At 50.7% G+C, this 18,118-nt stretch overlaps 1 protein-coding gene and 1 non-coding gene across 48 annotated transcripts in view; both read right to left on the minus strand.

Moving 5' to 3' along the window:
- The window catches only part of PTK2 (protein tyrosine kinase 2), a 297,953-nt gene that overhangs the window by 69,012 nt on the left and 210,823 nt on the right, over positions 1-18,118 (minus strand). For 46 of the 47 annotated variants that reach the window (XM_070075578.1, XM_070075572.1, XM_070075548.1 and 43 more), the window contains 3 exons: positions 17,349-17,449; positions 14,599-14,688; positions 11,199-11,403 (listed from right to left, as the gene is read on the minus strand). In XM_070075578.1, the coding sequence (XP_069931679.1) occupies positions 11,199-11,403; positions 14,599-14,688; positions 17,349-17,449 (396 nt within the window). The remainder of the gene's footprint in view (positions 1-11,198; positions 11,404-14,598; positions 14,689-17,348; positions 17,450-18,118) is intronic. The other variant, XM_070075584.1, reaches the window with a different exon arrangement.
- MIR151 (microRNA mir-151) lies at positions 7,923-7,979 on the minus strand. The gene has a single exon (NR_162546.1). It is a non-coding gene; the product is annotated as a microRNA mir-151 (primary transcript).

Raw genomic sequence — 18,118 nt, forward strand, 5'->3', positions numbered from 1 at the left:
AGAAGACCCCGCCCCCCCCGCCTCTCTATAACTCTGTTTTTGTTTTTCTTTTTATTTTTTTGACAGCCAGAGTGGACAGTGAGAGAGAGAGACAGAGAGAAAGGTCTTCCTCTGTCGTTGGTTCACCCTCCAGTGGCAGCCACGGCCAGCGCACTGCGTCCGGTGCACCATGCTGATCCGATGGCAGGAGCCAGGTGCTTCTCCTGGTCTCCCATGGGGTGCAGGGCCCAAGCACTTGGACCATCCTCCACTGCACTCCCAGGCCACAGCAGAGAGCTGGCCTGGAAGAGGGGCAACCGGGACAGAATCTGGTGCTCCGACTGGGACTAGAACCCGGTGTGCCGGCGCCGCAAGGCAGAGGATTAGCCTACTGAGCCACAGTGCCGGCTATATCTCTGCTTTTAAAATAAATAAATAAATTTAAAAAAAAATAAAGAAAGAAGAAGAGAGCAAAGGAAAAGGAGGAGGAAGAAAACAGTAATAAAGTCATTAAAGTCATCATCAATAACAACAGGGAATAGCCCTGAAGGCTACTATCAAACATGTTTTAAAAAGATTTATGTATTTGAAAGGCAGAGTTACATAGACATAGGGAAAGAGAGAGAAATCTTCTATCTGTTGGTTCACTCCCCAGTGGTCGGGGCTTGGCCAGCCGATCCGGGCAGCAGGGGCCCAGGTACGAGGGTCATCTTCAGCTGCTTTCCCACATGCATTGGCAGGGAGCTGGGAAGGGAAGTGGAGAGGCTGGGACTCCTACCCCTGCTCACATGGGACGCTGGTGCCTCAGGCAGCAGCTTAAGCTGCTGAGACAACACCAGCCTCCAGCAGACGTTTAATGCATGTAAAACTACAATCTCGGGAGGAGAGCGCAAATGGACCAGAAACGCACCTCTGAAATAAGGGCAACTTTCCCCAAATTTGGTAAAAGATCGAAGTTCACAGGTTTAAGTTCAACAAATCCTATGCTTGATTAGTACAAAGAAAATCACGTCTAAGCACATTCTACTTAAAACTACCAAAACCCAAAGATAGAAAATAATGAAGTCGCTGGAGGCAAATGGCAAATTATATACACAACAACAATGGTGTAAATGGTTAATAATTTCTCATTAGAGATAACGGGCAGAAAGCACAATTATTAATTCCAAGTTGACAATGAGAAATTCAAGATGCATACTGTAATCTTTGGAGTAAGATCATTGAATGCAAAAGTTACTGCTAAAACTCAAATCTGGGAAAGAGGCTGAGAGAAAAAAAGCAGGGCCAGCGTGTGGGCTCAGCAAGTCACACCACGGCTGGTGAGGCTGGCGTCCCACTCAGAGAACCAGTTCACGCTCCAGCTGCTGCAGGCAGACCCGGCTCCCTGCTGCATGCACCCGGGAAAGCAGCGAGTGGTCGTCCTAGTGCTGGGGCCCTGCCATCCACACGGAAGGAAGGCCCAGATGGACCTGCAGGCTCCTGGCTCCGGAGAATCAAGCCTCTGCTTGAGAAACATGCAAACCACACCAGAGTGCTGGCTACGCTGCTTCCAAAGTCACCTTCTGCTACCACAGCCTGGGAGGCGGCAGACGATGGCGCAAATGCTGAGGTCCCTGCCAACCACGAGACGTGAGTGGAGTTCTGGGCTTCTGGCTTCAGCCTCGACCAGTTCTGGCTGTTACGGGTGTTTGGGGTGTGAGCCAGCCAATGGGAGAGCTTTCTCTCTCTCCCTGTCAGTAGGCCTTTCAAGTGATACATAAATCAATGGACAAACATTAAAGAAGAAATAAAATCCCCATGTTTAAATTTTACATTAAATTTCTGTCACATTTAGACTTATTGTTTACTTTTGTAACCAGGAAGAATGAGGACCAAAACCTATTAAAAAATCCCATGAAGTTCAGATGTTGAGAGCACATTTCAGGATGCACTTATAGCGAGCAGGCGTTGTGGCACGGTGGGCTGTTAAGACATGGCTCAGGCCACTTGCATCAGAGTGCCTGGCTAGAGTCTTGACGACCCAGAAGTTCTGATCCAGCTTCCTGCCAATGTGCCTGGGAGACAGCAGATGATGGCCCAAGTGCTTGACTCCTGATTCCTGCCACACGTGGGAACCCTGGATGGCGTTGCCAGCTCTTGGCTTCCATCTGGCTCAGCTCCTGTGCTAGGTATTTGGTGAGTGGACCAGCAACTGGAAAAGTACTTTCTATCTTTCAAATAAGTATATAAATAAATACACCTTTAAAAAACGTACACAGGGATTACAGATGCTTTTTAGAATACATCTAGACTCAACAGAAGAGCAGTCAGGAAGAAAATATTAGTACGATGGCTAAAGAGGAATTTACATAGCACACTTGAAAATAATTTTGGAAGCAAATGTAAAAACAAAACAAAAAACCCACACATGAACTACAAGCAAGCGTGTATCATGGATAAAAGCCTGTAGTTTCCAGTTTATGGGTCACATGTAGGATGAAGGAGAGTCACAGTTCACAAACTTGTTTAAGTTGCAGTCATCGAACAAACTTCAGATTTCATCATTTATGCATCTGAAAGGCAGAGTTATAAAGAGAGGGAGACAGAGGTGGAGAGGGAGAGGGAAGGGAAGGGAGAGAGAGAGAGAGAGATCTTTCAATCTTCCATTTGCTGGCTCACTCCCCAGTTGCATGCCAAATGGCCAGGACTGTGCCAGCTGGAGGCCAGAGCCTGGAACTCCATCCAGGTCTCCCACAAGAATGGCAGAAGTGCAGGCAACTGGTCATTTTCTGCTGCTTTCTCAGGCACGTTAGCAGGGATCTGGATAAAGAAGCAGAGCACCAGTACTGCAGGTGGCGGCTTAACCCGCTGTGCTACAATGCCGGCCCAGGTCAATACTTGAAAACTGATCTCTTTATAAGACATCTATAAAATGTGAGGAAGATGTTCTTGGTATTTTGACACCAGGATAAGAATAGTTGAAACTCAAAGTACCTTCCACAAACTAAAACAGGTTATCTCAGTAAACTTCCTGCAAACCGTGTACTCTGCACTTTCCAACAGGAGCTACAGAGGCTTAAAGAGGCTCCCCAAGGGTGGTCAGTGGGGGCCGGACGCCGATGCAGGCCTGGTGCCGACGGTTACTATCTCACACCGTTCTACTGCTGAGAAGCCAGAACTGCAGTCCAATACCCAGATCTGTTCAGGAGCCTTATCTGTAACTGATGACCCTTCTGCCCTGAGGATCACCAGGTTCCTGGTGGAGCCTCAGAGAAAGCTTTGTTGTCACTGCTACTTACCACTAGATTGGCCACTGTGTGTGCCGTCATGACCGACATGCATTTTAGAGCACTGCAGGCAAATTAGTTAATCTTGTGACTAGAATAGGGGCCATGGTCTTACAGACTAGTTAAACAAGTTGCCCAAGTCACATTATCTTTAGAATATTCACTGAAAACCTCACACCTGCACTGGCAGTGGCAAGGATCCGATGAGATGGTTTGTGCTCATGAGGTGCCTGGTACCTCTGCTGGGCTAGGAGAGCAACGCGAGAGCCATCTGTTTCGGCAGCCACTCCGAGCTCGGCTGTGGTCTGCTCAGAGGCTCTCGAGGCCAGGTGCGCAGGTGGTAGTTAACACACAAAACAAGACATTTGAAAGTTAAAACCAAGTCACACACATACAATGCCAGAACCAAAAGCCCTGAAGTCTAAACCCCAGTTCCTCCTGCTGGAGTCCAAGCTCTGCACAAGGGGAGCCACAGTGGACTCCGGACGGCTGTGACAGCCAGAGTGGGCTCCAGCCTGCCTGGCGTCACCTGCCAGACACGGCCTTGTCAACGCTTCCATCCCACTGCTGCTTTATGCAACACCACTGGGGACCAGAGCAGCAAAATGCAGCACCCTCAAGATGTGCCAACCAAACAAATACCACCACCAGCACTAAGAGCTCGACAGAAACAAACGAGCCATGTCATCCTCAAAGACATGGGAGGGGACCCCTGTGCACCTGCTGGCGATGCTGCCACCCCTTTTAAAAACATCAGCTGATAGACAACCTAAGAACACCAGCTGTGGAAGTTGTGTCCAACAGTGCACTTTCAACAGTGTGAACAACCTGCTCATCAGTCCAAAGCACAGCTCACAGCCATCCAGCACCAGGTGACGGCACAAGACAGCCGACAGTTCGAGCCCTGGACTAAGGTGTGCGCTTGGCTGGAGTTCCAGGCTGACTCTTTAGCTCGGGCACCGCATCTTCAAGTCTGAATCTCCTCACTTGTAAACAGATGGTAAAGACACCACCTGTATCTCCAAGAACGGCGAGAACTGGGGTAAAATAAACCTCACAGTATAAAAAGTTCATGACATAATACTTGGCCATAGAAAGTGCTAAAAAATATCATTTTTAACATGATAAAAGTAAAGTTACTGAAAGTTAGTACAGCTGAGTATAGAGGTTGGGGGCCTGCTGCCAACAAAGCAAGCTCTTGCTGAAGACCTCAAGGATGGGAGACCTACTCACACCTCACAACCCTACTGCGGCCAGCGGTGTGGCATCGCTTACAGGCACTGGTTCGAGTCCCAGCTGCTCCATTTCCAATCCAGCTCTCTGCTGTGGCCTGGGAAAGCAGCAGAATATGGCCCAAGTCCTTGGGCCCCTGCACCTGCGTGGGAGACACGGAAGAAGCTCCTGGCTCCTGGCTTCAGATCGGCCCAGCTCTGGTTCTTGTGGCCATTTGGGGAGGGGAGTAAACCAGCAGATGGAAGACCTCCCTCTCTCTCTCTGCCTCTCAAATAAATACATCAAAAAACAAAACAAAACAATCCTATTTTTGGAGCAGTGAAACTTGGATTCACTGCTGGGAATACTGTAGGTCGTGGTAACTGCTGTGGAGAGCTGGCAGCACCTGCTAAGCTGAACGCATCCACCCCACCCAGCTCCTGGACACACGCCCAACGGCATGGCTGTGTACCATGCTGACTGAAAGACACACAGCACCTTTACGGGGCAATCTTCGGAACTTCCACCCATAGCAGAACGGGGGACCTACAGCATCCTCACACACGGCATACAACGCAGCGACCAGAACGACTGTGTCAACACTGCAAATCATACACACCCCAAAGTACACGCTGAGTTAGGGAAAAGCACATACACAAAGCACGTACTGACTGATACCATTCACTCCAAGTTCAAAAATGGGCAGAACCAATCTACAGTCAGAACAATGGTGCCCTTGGAGGATGAACGGACACTGGACACAGCATCTGGTGGATTTCTGGGTTATTAATTTTCTTGCTTTAAATCCTGGTTACACGGTGGGCTCAATATGTAAAAATTCACTGAGCTGTTCAACTCAGCATTGGCATGTTTATTATACTTCAGTGAAACGTTTAAAAACATTAAAAAAGCCACAGAACTTGAAACTGGTAATTTTACTTGCTTATTGTTCTAATTCATCCAAAAACACTTAAGAAATGTAAATTAAAATGTTTCCTAAACTGAGATCAAAACTAATACTCTGGGGCCAATGCTGTGGCATAGTAGGTAAAGCTACTGCCAATGGCACCAACATCCCATAAGGGCACTGGTTTGAATACCAGCCACTCGACTTCCAATCCAGCGCCCTGCTAATGTGCCTGGGAAAGCAAAAGACGGCCCAAGTATTTGGGTCCCTGCACCCATGTGGGAGACCCAGAAAAAGCTCCTGGCTCTTGGCTTCAGACTGGCCCAACTCTGGCTAGTTGTGGCCATTTGGGAAGTGAACCAGCAGATGGAAGATCTCTCTGTCTCTCCTCTCTGTTAACTCTACCTTTCAAATAAATAAATATTAAAAAAACCTAATATTCTGAGGTCAGCATTGTGGCATAGTGCGTGAAGCTGATGCCTGCTTCACTCCCAGTCCAGCTTCCCGCTAATGGCCTGGGCACAGCAGTGGGAGAGGCGGCCCAAGCACTTGGGTCCCTGCTACCTACTTGAGAAACCCAGATGAAGCTCCTGGCCTCTGGCTTCAGCCCACAGCCCCAGACACTGGCCATCTGGAGAGTGAACCAGCCGATGGAAGCCTCTCCCTCTCTACTGTCCCCCTAGCTCTTTCAAATAAATAAATAAATCTAAAAACAACAACAGCAACAAGAAACCGCACTAACATTCCTTTTTCACACTGGCACAATCACTGTAGAGACAAGGAGAACACCGCTGGGAAATGCTGTTGGAGGGGCTGGAGCGGCGGCACAGCGGGGACAGCTGCCGCCTGCAGTGCTAGCATCCCATATGGGCGCCGGTTCAAGACCTGGCTGCTCCACTTCCAATCCAGCTCTCTGCTATGGCCTGGGAAAGCAGCAGAAGATGGCCCAAGGACTTGCACCCACGTGGAGACCTAGAGGAAGCTCCTGGCTCCTGGCTCCACATCAGTGCAGCTCCAGCAGTTGCGGCCAGTTGTGGCGTGAACCAGCGGATGGAAGACCTCTCTCTCTCTCTCTCTCTCTCTCTGCCTCTCCTTCTCTCTCTGTATAACTCTTTCAAATAAATAAATTTCAAATAAATAAATATTCAAATAAATAAATCTTTTTTAAAAAAAGAAATGATATGCTTGAACATAAATTACAAAAGAGTAAATACTAAAGCTGTTTTCTTTTCTTTTCTTTTTTTTGACAGGCAGAGTTAGACAAAGAGAGAGAGAGAGAGAGACAGAGGGAAAGGTCTTCCTTTTTCCATTGGTTCACCCCCCAAGTGGCCGCTACAGCGTGTTGTGGCAGGCGCGCTGCACTGATCTGAAGCCAGGAGCCAGGTGCTTCCTCCTGGTCTCCCAGGCGGGTGCAGGGCCCAAGGACCTGGGCCATCCTCCACTGCACTCCCGGGCCACAGCAGAGAGCTGGCCTGGAAGAGGAGCAACCGGGACAGAATCTGGCGCCCCAACCGGGACTAGAACCCGGTGTGCCAGTGCCACAGGTGGAGGATTAGCCTAGTGAGCCACAGCGCCAGCCTAAAGCTGTTTTCTTGACATGGTACCTAACAGAGAATTGACTAAATTTAACCAGGTATTAGATGATTTTTTATTAAAAAAAAAAAAAAAGATTCAATGCATTCTTAACAACCTGCCAGTCATAAAGCACAAAAGTGCTATAGCACATATTATGAGAAATATTGACTACTGATCACTTACGATATTCCTAGAGAGGAATTTTTTACAGGCGATGCCAGGCTACCCACCTACAGATTAACCCCCTATTTTGCCATGACTTCATACCTATGAACAGGAAACAGGAGGTGAGGAAGACAGGCTCTCTGAGTCACAGAAATCAACTCATGAAAATGTGACCTAAGTAACTTTCCCGTGATTTTGCCTCCCAAGTTTCATCCTGAAAGTCACTTTTCTCAACTAATGCAGCAAGAAACAAACGCAGAGTCCAGTTAGAGATGAGCAGAGTCCCAGAGCAGTGAGTCCCTTGTGGTGTTTTCTTTAGGATGGAAGAGAGTGAGATCCGGGAGACATTTCAACTACTCTGCTATGCATAAGGGTATCCAAAATTTATTCCATGTGAAATTCTGGGTATAATACAAATTTTGAAAAAATCAACGAAAGAACCTATTTAATTATCATGAAAATGTACAAGCAAACTATTATAGAGGTAAGTTTCATGGCCTATTTGGCAGCCATAGTATGAAACGTTCCAAATGCTAAGTTGAACTCCATTTCTGACTACAACAGAACAAGGTGGGATACCTGCAGCACCTGCACAGGAAGGCCCCATGAATGATGGTATGGGCACATTTCTAAACTAATGTACACCTATTCATAGCAATGCCTGGGACAGCTGGTGTTTGGAGCTGATTTACCTCAATGGCATAGTCCTGAGATCAATGTTAAAATGAGCTTGTATGCTCCAGGCTATGACTCCAGTGCCAGGGCCCAGGCCTGGCCTGGGGTGCGGGCAGCACTGAGGTGAGGAGGACGATCCCTGTCCTCAAGGAGCTTCAGTCTAGTAGGGGATGAGACATACTAGACTGTGAGCTCCTCGAGGGCAGGAACAGTGGCTCAGGCGTCTTTGTCCAGGGACTGACACCAGGCTCAGCAACTGCAGGACTCAACAGTGCTGGTCGAACTGAACTCTAAGTAGGATGCAGCCTAAAGGAGACGAGAAGGGCAGGGAGCTGGGGAGACTCGGGCAGAGCAAGGCAGCCATGAATCACGGAAGAGCCAGTGCGTGGAGGCAGTGGAGAAAGACGGGCCGGACCTGCACAGGTGGCGAGTGAGGCACTGCACGCTCTGAGCATAGTGTGTGAAAGGACAGCAAGAACTCTGCTTCAGCCACACAGAGGCGGCCTCCCAGCCACGCTGGGAACCTCTACCAAGCACAAGGGGCACGAGGAACCCACTGAATGCTGCTTTAGCAGGGAAGGACTTTTTACATAGCGATGTTTCAGAAAGACGGACTACGGGGCCATGCCAGACAGATGGGAGAGGAAGGCAAGGGCCAAAGGCAGACTCCACCATCGGTGGAGTACAAGGCTCCTTCTGCCCCGCAGGAGCTGAGGGCCACAGCTTTGCCTTCCAGATAAAGATCGGGTTCAGCTGGCGCCCTGGGTCAGAGGCTTGGGACTTGTGAGACAGGGAAGGACTGAAGCTGCAGCCACTCAGGGGAGGAGCACAGCCCAGAAAGGGGGACAGCCCGGGAGCAGGACCGGGGAAGGGAGGAGGTGAGGGCGCACGGGAGCAGGACTGGGGAAGGGAGGAGGTGAGGGCGCATGGGAGCAGGACCGGGGAAGAGGAGGTGAGGGACAGCCCGGGAGCAGGACCGGGGAAGAGAGGAGGTGAGGGCGCATGGGAGCAGGACCGGGGAAGAGGAGGTGAGGGACAGCCCGGGAGCAGGACCGGGGAAGAGAGGAGGTGAGGGCGCATGGGAGCAGGACCGGGGAAGAGGAGGTGAGGGACAGCCCGGGAGCAGGACCGGGGAAGGGAGGAGGTGAGGGACAGCCTGGGAGCAGGACCGGGGAAGAGGAGGTGAGGGACAGCCCGGGAGCAGGACCGGGGAAGGGAGGAGGTGAGGGACAGCCCGGGAGCAGGACCGGGGAAGAGAGGAGGTGAGGGCGCATGGGAGCAGGACCGGGGAAGGGAGGAGGTGAGGGACAGCCCGGGAGCAGGACCGGGGAAGAGAGGAGGTGAGGGCGCATGGGAGCAGGACCGGGGAAGAGGAGGTGAGGGACAGCCCGGGAGCAGGACCGGGGAAGGGAGGAGGTGAGGGACAGCCCGGGAGCAGGACCGGGGAAGAGAGGAGGTGAGGGCGCATGGGAGCAGGACCGGGGAAGAGGAGGTGAGGGACAGCCCGGGAGCAGGACCGGGGAAGGGAGGAGGTGAGGGACAGCCCGGGAGCAGGACCGGGGAAGAGGAGGTGAGGGACAGCCCGGGAGCAGGACTGGGGAAGGGAGGAGGTGAGGGACAGCCCGGGAGCAGGACCGGGGAAGGGAGGAGGTGAGGGACAGCCCGGGAGCAGGACCGGGGAAGGGAGGAGGTGAGGGCGCACGGGAGCAGGACCGGGGAAGGGAGGAGGTGAGGGCCCACGTTGGGTTTAGACTGGGCAACTGCAAGAGCAGCCAGGGGAGATCAGGGAAGGAGCTGATACCACTGGAACCCAATAGGGGAGAAAGATCAAAGAACAACCACCAAAGAAACACCTATAAGCAAAATAGGAAAAGTATGTCCAAAAATTAGCTGTTTAATAGTAAGAAACTAGGTAATTGACTTGTATGAGAGGCAATTAAACTACAGACTTGCAACTTGAAGCAAAGCGAGATGAGGTAGGACGGCTGTCTAGGAATCCTCGGAGGTCTGTCACGGCACAAGCAGAACAGAGCTGCCCTACTGGATCCTGGGAAGTGAAGTGATGGCGACCAGAGCTAGCTGCTCTTACAGGTGTGGTGCTCATGGCACTGCCTGTCACCAGACACCTTGGTCTCCTCCAACAGACTTCAGACCCCCTGTGGGCATGGATTGGGTCTCTTCCAGAACCTAGCTTAGAACTAAGAAGATACTTAGTAAGTGTTTGTTGACCTGATGAATCTCTTATACTTCTACCTAGGTTTACTTCTTCCTTGAGATACTCTTTGTAAGAATGCTTGTCTAGCAGGCTGAATGGCTGGAAGACGCAGCGAAGCTTCAAGATGGCTTGGGCACTGGCTGAGAAGGCTGGGCTAGATTGAGTTTTCAGGGTCTTATGGAGGCTGATATTTGCAATTTTTAAGATTTTTTAAATGAAAAAAGACTAAAATACAGTAAGCCAAAAAAACAAACCAACAAATCAGATTCACATAAAATGAGGGAAATACCAAATACAAAAACAGGTGGAACCGCGCACACTGAACCAAGCCAAGCTCCTCAAGCCTACGGATGACGTTAAATCTCGTTTACCAAAGTATTAATTCAATTCAACTGCACAGAAGCTAACTGGGCACCTACAGGCCCTCTGCTCAGAAACGGGCTCAGCAGTGAGCGCGCAGGCCATCAGTCGGGAGCTCCGGGCGGAGTCTGGCACACAGCCAGCACAGGACAGCCTGTTGGCCGGGTGGCACGGCAGTTGCTGCAGACTGCTCAGAGGGACGCAGCACCTGGGAGCTCCCTGGGTGTTGGGTGCTCCCAGGGAACTGGGAGATACTAGAGGTCTGGGGCTGAATGGTGCTGATGATAAAGCAGCACCCACAAAAGGGCACATGAACATACACCAGGTACTTAAAACACGGCAATGGAAGTACTGAGAGGGTGCCCGAGGACAGGCTACTGCTCCGGGGGCAGGGTGGATGAGGAGGCGCCAGAAGGGGGTAACATCTGAGCTGGTTTCCGAAGGCTGCACAGCAGTTTACCAGGTGGCAAAGTCGGGGAAAGCATCGCGAGGAGAGAGCACAGCAGCGGGCTGCACAGGAGAGTGACAGGAGCAGAGTGTCAGGGAGAGGAGGGGCTGAGGGAGGAGACTGCAGAGGCTAGTGCGGGTCTCACGAGCCGTGCTAACTCAGAGGCCGGGGGAGACACACCTCATCATAACTGGAGCTTTATGTTCAGATACAACTCACCCCAGACTCCAGCAACGTACAGAGAAACGCAAATCAATTTTAAAAGTAAGTGTGTTTGCACAAGACGAGTCAGTTGAGCTGTGGACACACTGATAAAATGGTCTCACAAGCTAAGACCAGACAGGAGAAGCAGCACAGTCTGCCCCCAGCCCAGGCCCTCTCCACCCCCACTCCTACCTGAGCTGAGCTTTAAGCTCAGTGAACCTGGGCCGCCTGCTGGGGTCATAGGCCCAGCATTTCGTCATAAGGCTGTAGAGGGTGGGAGGACAATTTGGAGGCATTGGTAATCTTTCCCCATTTTCAATGCGACCGATCACATCATTGTTCTTCACTCCTTGAAAAGGCTTCACACCATGCATCAGTATCTCCCACACACATACACCTGTGAAGCAGGAACGAAAACAGCACAGTGAGTGAGCGTCCGGAGCGCCCGTGCCTCCCAGCTGGCGCGGCGTGCCGGCCGGAGATCTGCAGCGATCAGCACCCAGAGACATGGCCAGTTCACTCCACCCAGACTCTCCTATGTTATCACAACGTTTGTGCAGCTGAAAATCTCCTTTGAGAAGATGGACACCAGCTACCGTGGTACTGCGTGGCTTCAAGCCCCAGCTACAAAATACACTGCATGGACTCTAGGTTCCCCTCCACTTTAGTGCAGCCTATTACAGTAGCTGATCTGAAGCCGAACCGGGGGGTGGGGGAGCGGGAGTGAAACTTAACTCTTACGCTTTTACAAGACTCATGCAGGATCCCTCAAGAGGCTCCCTCTAGAAAGGCCAGCCTGTCCCTGCCTCAGGTGCACCTAGGCACTCGCACGTGCTCACCCCAGTTAGCCCCGCCCTCCCACAGGCAGCACACTAGTACAGTTATCTAGGCGGCGAACGCCGCACCATGACCTCAGAGTCTCCACGGGCACCCACCCTCAGCGAATCACTTCCTCACCATCTTCTAAATAACCTTATTAAGAAGCTGCCTCTGGGGCCACCGCCCACAGTGCTGGAATCCCATATGGGCGCTGCATCGAGCCCCGGCTGCTCCACTTCCAATCCAGCTCTTTTCTATGGCCTGGGAAAGCAGGGGAAGATGGCTCAGGTGTTTGGGTCCCTGCACCCACATGGGAGACTCAGAAGAGGTTCCTGGCTCCTGGCTCCTGGCTTCAGATCAGCACAGCTCCAGCTGCTGCAGTGGTGCGGGGAGTGAACCAGCAGATACAGACCTCTCTCTCTGCCTCTTCTCTCTCTCTGTGTAACTCTTTCAAATAAACAAACAAATAAATCTAAAAAAAAAAAAAAAAAAAAAAAAAAAAGGAACTACCTTTAAAACAAACTGGGGTGGGTGTGTGCCATAACATCACAACCAGCATCCCACATCACATGGGTGCTGGTTCAAGTCCTGACTGCTCCACTTCTGATCCAGCTCCCTGCTAATGCATCTGGGAAAGCAGTGGAAGATGGCCCAAGTGCCTGGGCCCCTGCACCCACGTGGGAGACCTGCAAGAAGCTCCTGGCTTTGGCCTGGCCCAGCCCTGGCTCTGGTGACCACTTGGGCAGTGAATCTCCTCTGCTTCCCTCCTTTGAAATCAATAACTAATATTTTAAAAAACACATACACAAACAAGAAAAAAAAAACCTAAAACTGTGATCAATATAATATCACAACAAAAAGGCAATGGTGAAAGTAGGCAGTGGGATTTTCTCCCAGTATCTCCCAGTCGCCACTCTGGCCTCTGGACTTCTTGTCACGTCAAAACATGCCACAGACACGCCCCTGCCTGTGTCCAGGCGCTGCATTCAGCACACCCCGCCTCGTCCCAGCCACATCTGTGGGCGGTCCTTGCGTGCTGCTTCTCTTGCTTCGCCTCCAGGAAGCTATCGCCTAGCCTAAGACTCGCGTTGCACAACCAGTGCCTCGACGAGAGAGACTGTGGCTTTGTTTTCTATCTGCAGCACCCAGAGTGGTATCTGCCTTCAAGGAACACAAGCCACATCAACACATCTGTGCAACTTAGATTATGAAATAGGTCAGAAATCCAATACTTTTAAGGCAAAGAGTCTCTGACAAAAATAATGCTTTGGGGCAGAAAGCCCAGTACTAAGTACTATTAAGTAATAACACTGGTAATCATTTCCTGAGAACTTAATATACCCATGGCACCCTTTTTATGAAACTCACGTTACCTCAATCCTCACAGCAGCCTCACGTCTTCACATGCTGTATTTTACTATCATGATGCTAACTGCAGGAAACTTATTTTACGTGACAAAGGTGGGGTGGGGAATACCGTCAACTACGTTAAGATGTGATCTTTTCTCACTCTTAGAATTTTAAATTTTATTCTTACCCAAAGAGCTCTATTAAAGTCATCTGGACATTAGAATAACCATATGAACAGAACAGTTACAGTGCGCAGTAGTACAAGCAAGGACAGCTACATAAAACGCACCCTGAGCAGTCACTGTAGAGACACAGCTGCGCTGGCTGTGTCCCTGCGAACAGAGTCCACATCTCAGCACCTCGGAAGCACGGAGTTTCCTTGAGAGCCCAAGTTTCTTGCCTGTAGGCTACACAGCTAATAAGCAAAGCCTTGGATTTAAAACCACATCAAAAGGGCTCCAAAGTCTTTTCTCACTGCTGCTTCTCGTATTACTGGCAAGTTATCTCCTGTACCTGATTATCAGTTGGAGCACTGAATGGTCACTAAACATCAACAGCACACAAACAGAATACTTAATACATAAAGTGGTTTTTATTTACAGGAGGAAAGAGGAAGATAAACTCCAAAGCTGTCTCTCGACACACGAGGTTTCTAATCCAGCAGAGAGAACACGCACCCACGACCAACACGCAGAGGAGAGCAGGGAACGCAGAGGAAGCGAGCTCACCTCCAGCCCTGCGGCGCAGGCCCCCTGGAAGAGGCATGCTCCAGGTGAACCTGGAAGGCTGGACAAGGTTTCAGCTGCAGAAGCAGTCTAAGAGTAAGGGGTTGCAGGCAGGGGGTGTACCAGCAGAGGTGGGGACGAGCAGACACATCTCCCATATCAGAGAGTACGCCATTCTGAAACGGGGATGAAGCGAGCTGGAGCCACACTTCCACCGAAGTCCACACACAGAGAGAGGACACCCAGCTGAGCAAGCAGGCGGGGACAAAGCAGAGAGCAGAGAAGCAGGTGCTACAAAAGACAGCGGGCAAACCGCCAAGCCAGGAGGTCCGATTCCAGGATAAAGTGATGAGGCACAACTCGAGATACTCTGAGAAGGGCCTGTCACAGAGCCAGGGGCACAGGTTCACTACTCAAAGTCACTGACACTAAAGGACTGAACCAGACAGCCAAGGAGAGAGGAGCACGAAAGACGGAAACACAGGGGGAGCCCAGAACAGCGGAACACACGGCTGGAGGCTGGAGCACAAGACCCGAGTGCGCTCTGACACCGTCAGAGGAGGCCAGAGACGTGAGGTGGAGGAGATGGGCTAGGGGAGCAGACCAGCTACACACTCTGAAAGAGACAGTGCTTAGTTACCCTGTGGGATACAAGGAATACATTTGTTAAAAAACACCAAGCTTTAAAAAATACTCACCAAACATCCACACGTCACTAGCTGAGGTAAAACGTCGAAAATTGATGGACTCTGGAGCCATCCACTTAATAGGCAATTTTCCTTTGGAAGCTAGAAGATTAATGTTAGAAAATAAATTTTCCCTGCCACCCGCTGAAGACTGGAAGAGTTAGCTGAGATGCTTCAGTATCAGAATCAAAGCTCTACGTGAAGTATGCGCTCGCCACGTGGTTGGGAGAATCGTGTGTCCTCTCCTGGGTGTCTCATGTCATGGAGGGTGCTGGGTGGTTGGACTGGGGCCAGGGAATTAACACTGATGTTTCCTTCTGCACGGGCAGAGTGAACCCTGGGAAAGCAGAGGAGCTGGCCTGCAGCTCCATTATGTGGGGCTGCCCTGAGCCCCCGTCCCCCTCCCGTCCACCGGGGCCAGATCCTCGATTCTCCCCGGTGCGAGTTACCGTTCCACAAAGCTGCCCTGAGCACGGAACCAGGCTCCCACTGCAGCTCGGTACTCAGTACACGGACCCCACACAGACCATCATCCCAGACCCTGCACACCCATTCCTGCAGGCTCTATTTCCTTCATGAAACGAGGCTCGGACAGGTTAAGTGTCTGGCCTGAGGCTGCCCCGCTAACAGAGTGAGGAATCAAATACTCTTCTGCTGCCCTGCCCCTCGCTGAGCCACGAGGGAGAACGTCCCATGGCTGGATCTCACTTGGCACCTCGTGCAGCAGAGAGACAATTTTTCTGCTGTGCTGTACATGTCCCTGAATGATCGCAAAAGTACCGAGTACTAATTTCAGGGGCTAAAGACGAATGTGAACACATATGGAACCCATGCATAATGAGGGCTAACTATATCCTCAGCAGTGTCTGCAGACCAGGTAAGGGAGACAACACAGAGGGCTGCTTCTTTTAACAAGCTTTATTCATTCTTATCTGAAAGGCAGACACACACACACACACACACACCCCAGAAAGAGACAGAGACACGGATCTCTGCACTGGTCCACTCCCCAAATGCCTGCAACAGTCAGGCTGAGCCAGCTGAAGCCAGAAGCCTGGAGCTGCATCCCGGTCTCCCACACGGGCAGGAGGGACCCATCACACCTGCTGCCGCTTGGTGTGCAGGAGCAGTAATCTGGACTGGAAGCAGAACTATGACTCAAACCCAGGCACTCCAAGTGGAGGTTACCGATATGCCAAGTACCCACCCAGAAAGGCTCCTTTTTAAGGAAATACTGGCATCACCCCTCTACAGAGGCCTAAAACTTCCTTTTACACACCAAAGGCAAACTATTCACGGCCTAACTGAACAGCCCTTCAACTGCTGAGTGCTGCAGGTGAACAGCCCAGGCGCTCTTCCTCAAGGAATTCTCACGCTAAAAGGTAAACAGAAGTACAGGGACAGGCATTTGGCCTGGCGGTTGGGACGCTGGCCGGGGCTCCCCAGCTCACATCCGGGAACCTGGGTCAAGGTCCCAGCTCTGCTCCAGATTCCAGGTTCGTGCTAATGTGGACACAGGGAGGCAAAGAGATGTAGGAGGCACAGACGGACTCCCTGACTCCCAGCTTCTCTCAGCCCAGCCCAGCCCAGCCCTCAGCCCTGGCTGGTGTGGGCATTCAGGGGAGTGAACCAGTGGCTGGGAGCCTTCCAAGTAAACACATGAATTAATAAGACAAAAGGAAATGTAAGTCCAGGTTCGCTATCCCTTAACTGAAATGCCTGAGACCAGACGTGTTTCAGCCTGCAGTTTTTCGGATTAGGGCTGCTCAACCTGTATACTCAGAATGTGTTTGTAGAACAGGTACCCAGTGGGTGCCGACGCACCGGACAGAGCCGAAGCAGTAGCTGAGAGGGTACTTGAGAGGGCTGCCGGTGGTGTGGGGGAACAATCTGCCAAGCCCGTTTCCGGAGGGACTCTAGCATTTTCCAGTTCCACAAGCGGTGTATGACTTCACCTCTCTGCCAACACTGGGTGCTGTCACTATTTTTTATTTCAGATGTTCTGATTTGGCTCATTGGCTTAGTGTATTCTTTGTTTTCTTTACTGTCCAGAGTTCTATGCTCTAGCAACCTGTCCTTTGTCACAAACGTGGTTGGCAAATCTTTCTTCCTGCTCCATAGCTTTTCATCTTTTTAACAGGTTCTGCCACAAACTGAATGCTATTTACCCTCCAAACTCACGCAGCTGTTTAAACCCCAATGTGTCATGAACGGTGCTAAGGGGCAGACGTTCAGTCAGTGATGGTGTTCGGGAGGGGGGCTTGGTGGGGGTTCTGGGGCCACGGGTGTGTGACCTCAGGAGGTGGTGCTCCCCACCAGACGCTGGCTCTGGAAGCAGCGCTGCACCCTCCTGAGCATGCGCCACACTGCCACCCACTGCTGCCACCAGACGGCCGGCCAAGCTGCCTCCGCTAGTCCATCACAGCAACGAGAGGCTGGTCACACAGTCTTTGTAGAACAAACATTAATCTGCATGTGCAATTTATCATTTTCTTTCCTTTGTTTTTGATGTCAAATCTAAGGACCCTTTGCCAGCCCTGGATCCCAAAGATTTACCCCTGAGTTTCTTCCCCAGAAGTTGGGTGGTTCTGTGTTTCAGGATCCATGTTGAGATAACTGGAGCGAGGATTTGTGGAGGATCTCCGACTGCCCTGGCACCACGTGCTGAGGGGCCGTCTGCATTTCACACCTCGGGAAAGCACGCCAGAACAGACTTCTTACAGAGCTACAGATACACACAGCTCAGGAGTAGCTCCGCTTACCTTTGTAGTAAGTACTGTCTTCCATATATCGCGACAGTCCGAAGTCTCCTAATTTCACACAGTCGTTTGAGGACACTAGAACATTCCGAGCAGCAATGTCCCTGCGTGGGGAAGAATTTATGAATTAAGAACACACTGACAGGTACTTGAAGGACAGCTTACATACAACACAAACGGGTCTACTCTAGTTTTAGAAAATGTGTATTTTTTTTTACCTCGTATGTATTCCTTTTGGCAAATATTTACTCATTAATGCACGTTATGATTTTAAATGATGGCAAAACATTCTCTAGTAAAAATACTTACTAGTTTTTATAAAAATCATATTTTCAATTTCATTAACTGATGGCTAGTAACACGCAAGTGGGTTCCAACTTTGCTAATTACTAAAGAGATCTCACTGAGTGAAGTAAGTTATCTGCTAAACACCTGCGAATTATTTTGCTGATGTAGTCTGTTTTAGCACTGGGTACCAAAACACTAATCCCAACACATTCTACTTGGCAAACAAATTTTAAGTTCCTTCACTTGTATTCAAACCACGGCTGCATACACCAGGAAGAGAAATTCCACAGACCACCAACAGATGTCACTCGTGAACAACACTGTGGTGTCCTGGAGAATCCAAGGACCATCTCTGCTCTGGGGAGGTACAGGTTCTCGAGAGCATTTGTACAAGGAGCAAGTCTCCTGAGAGTCAGCAAGCCACGGCCTTCCCTCTAGGAGGGGTGGCACGGCAGGACTCTCCAGTGACTGCATGGTAGCTTCAC

The sequence above is a fragment of the Oryctolagus cuniculus genome, chromosome 6 (genome assembly GCF_964237555.1).
Source record: "Oryctolagus cuniculus chromosome 6, mOryCun1.1, whole genome shotgun sequence".
NCBI classification, from domain to species: Eukaryota; Metazoa; Chordata; class Mammalia; order Lagomorpha; family Leporidae; genus Oryctolagus; species Oryctolagus cuniculus.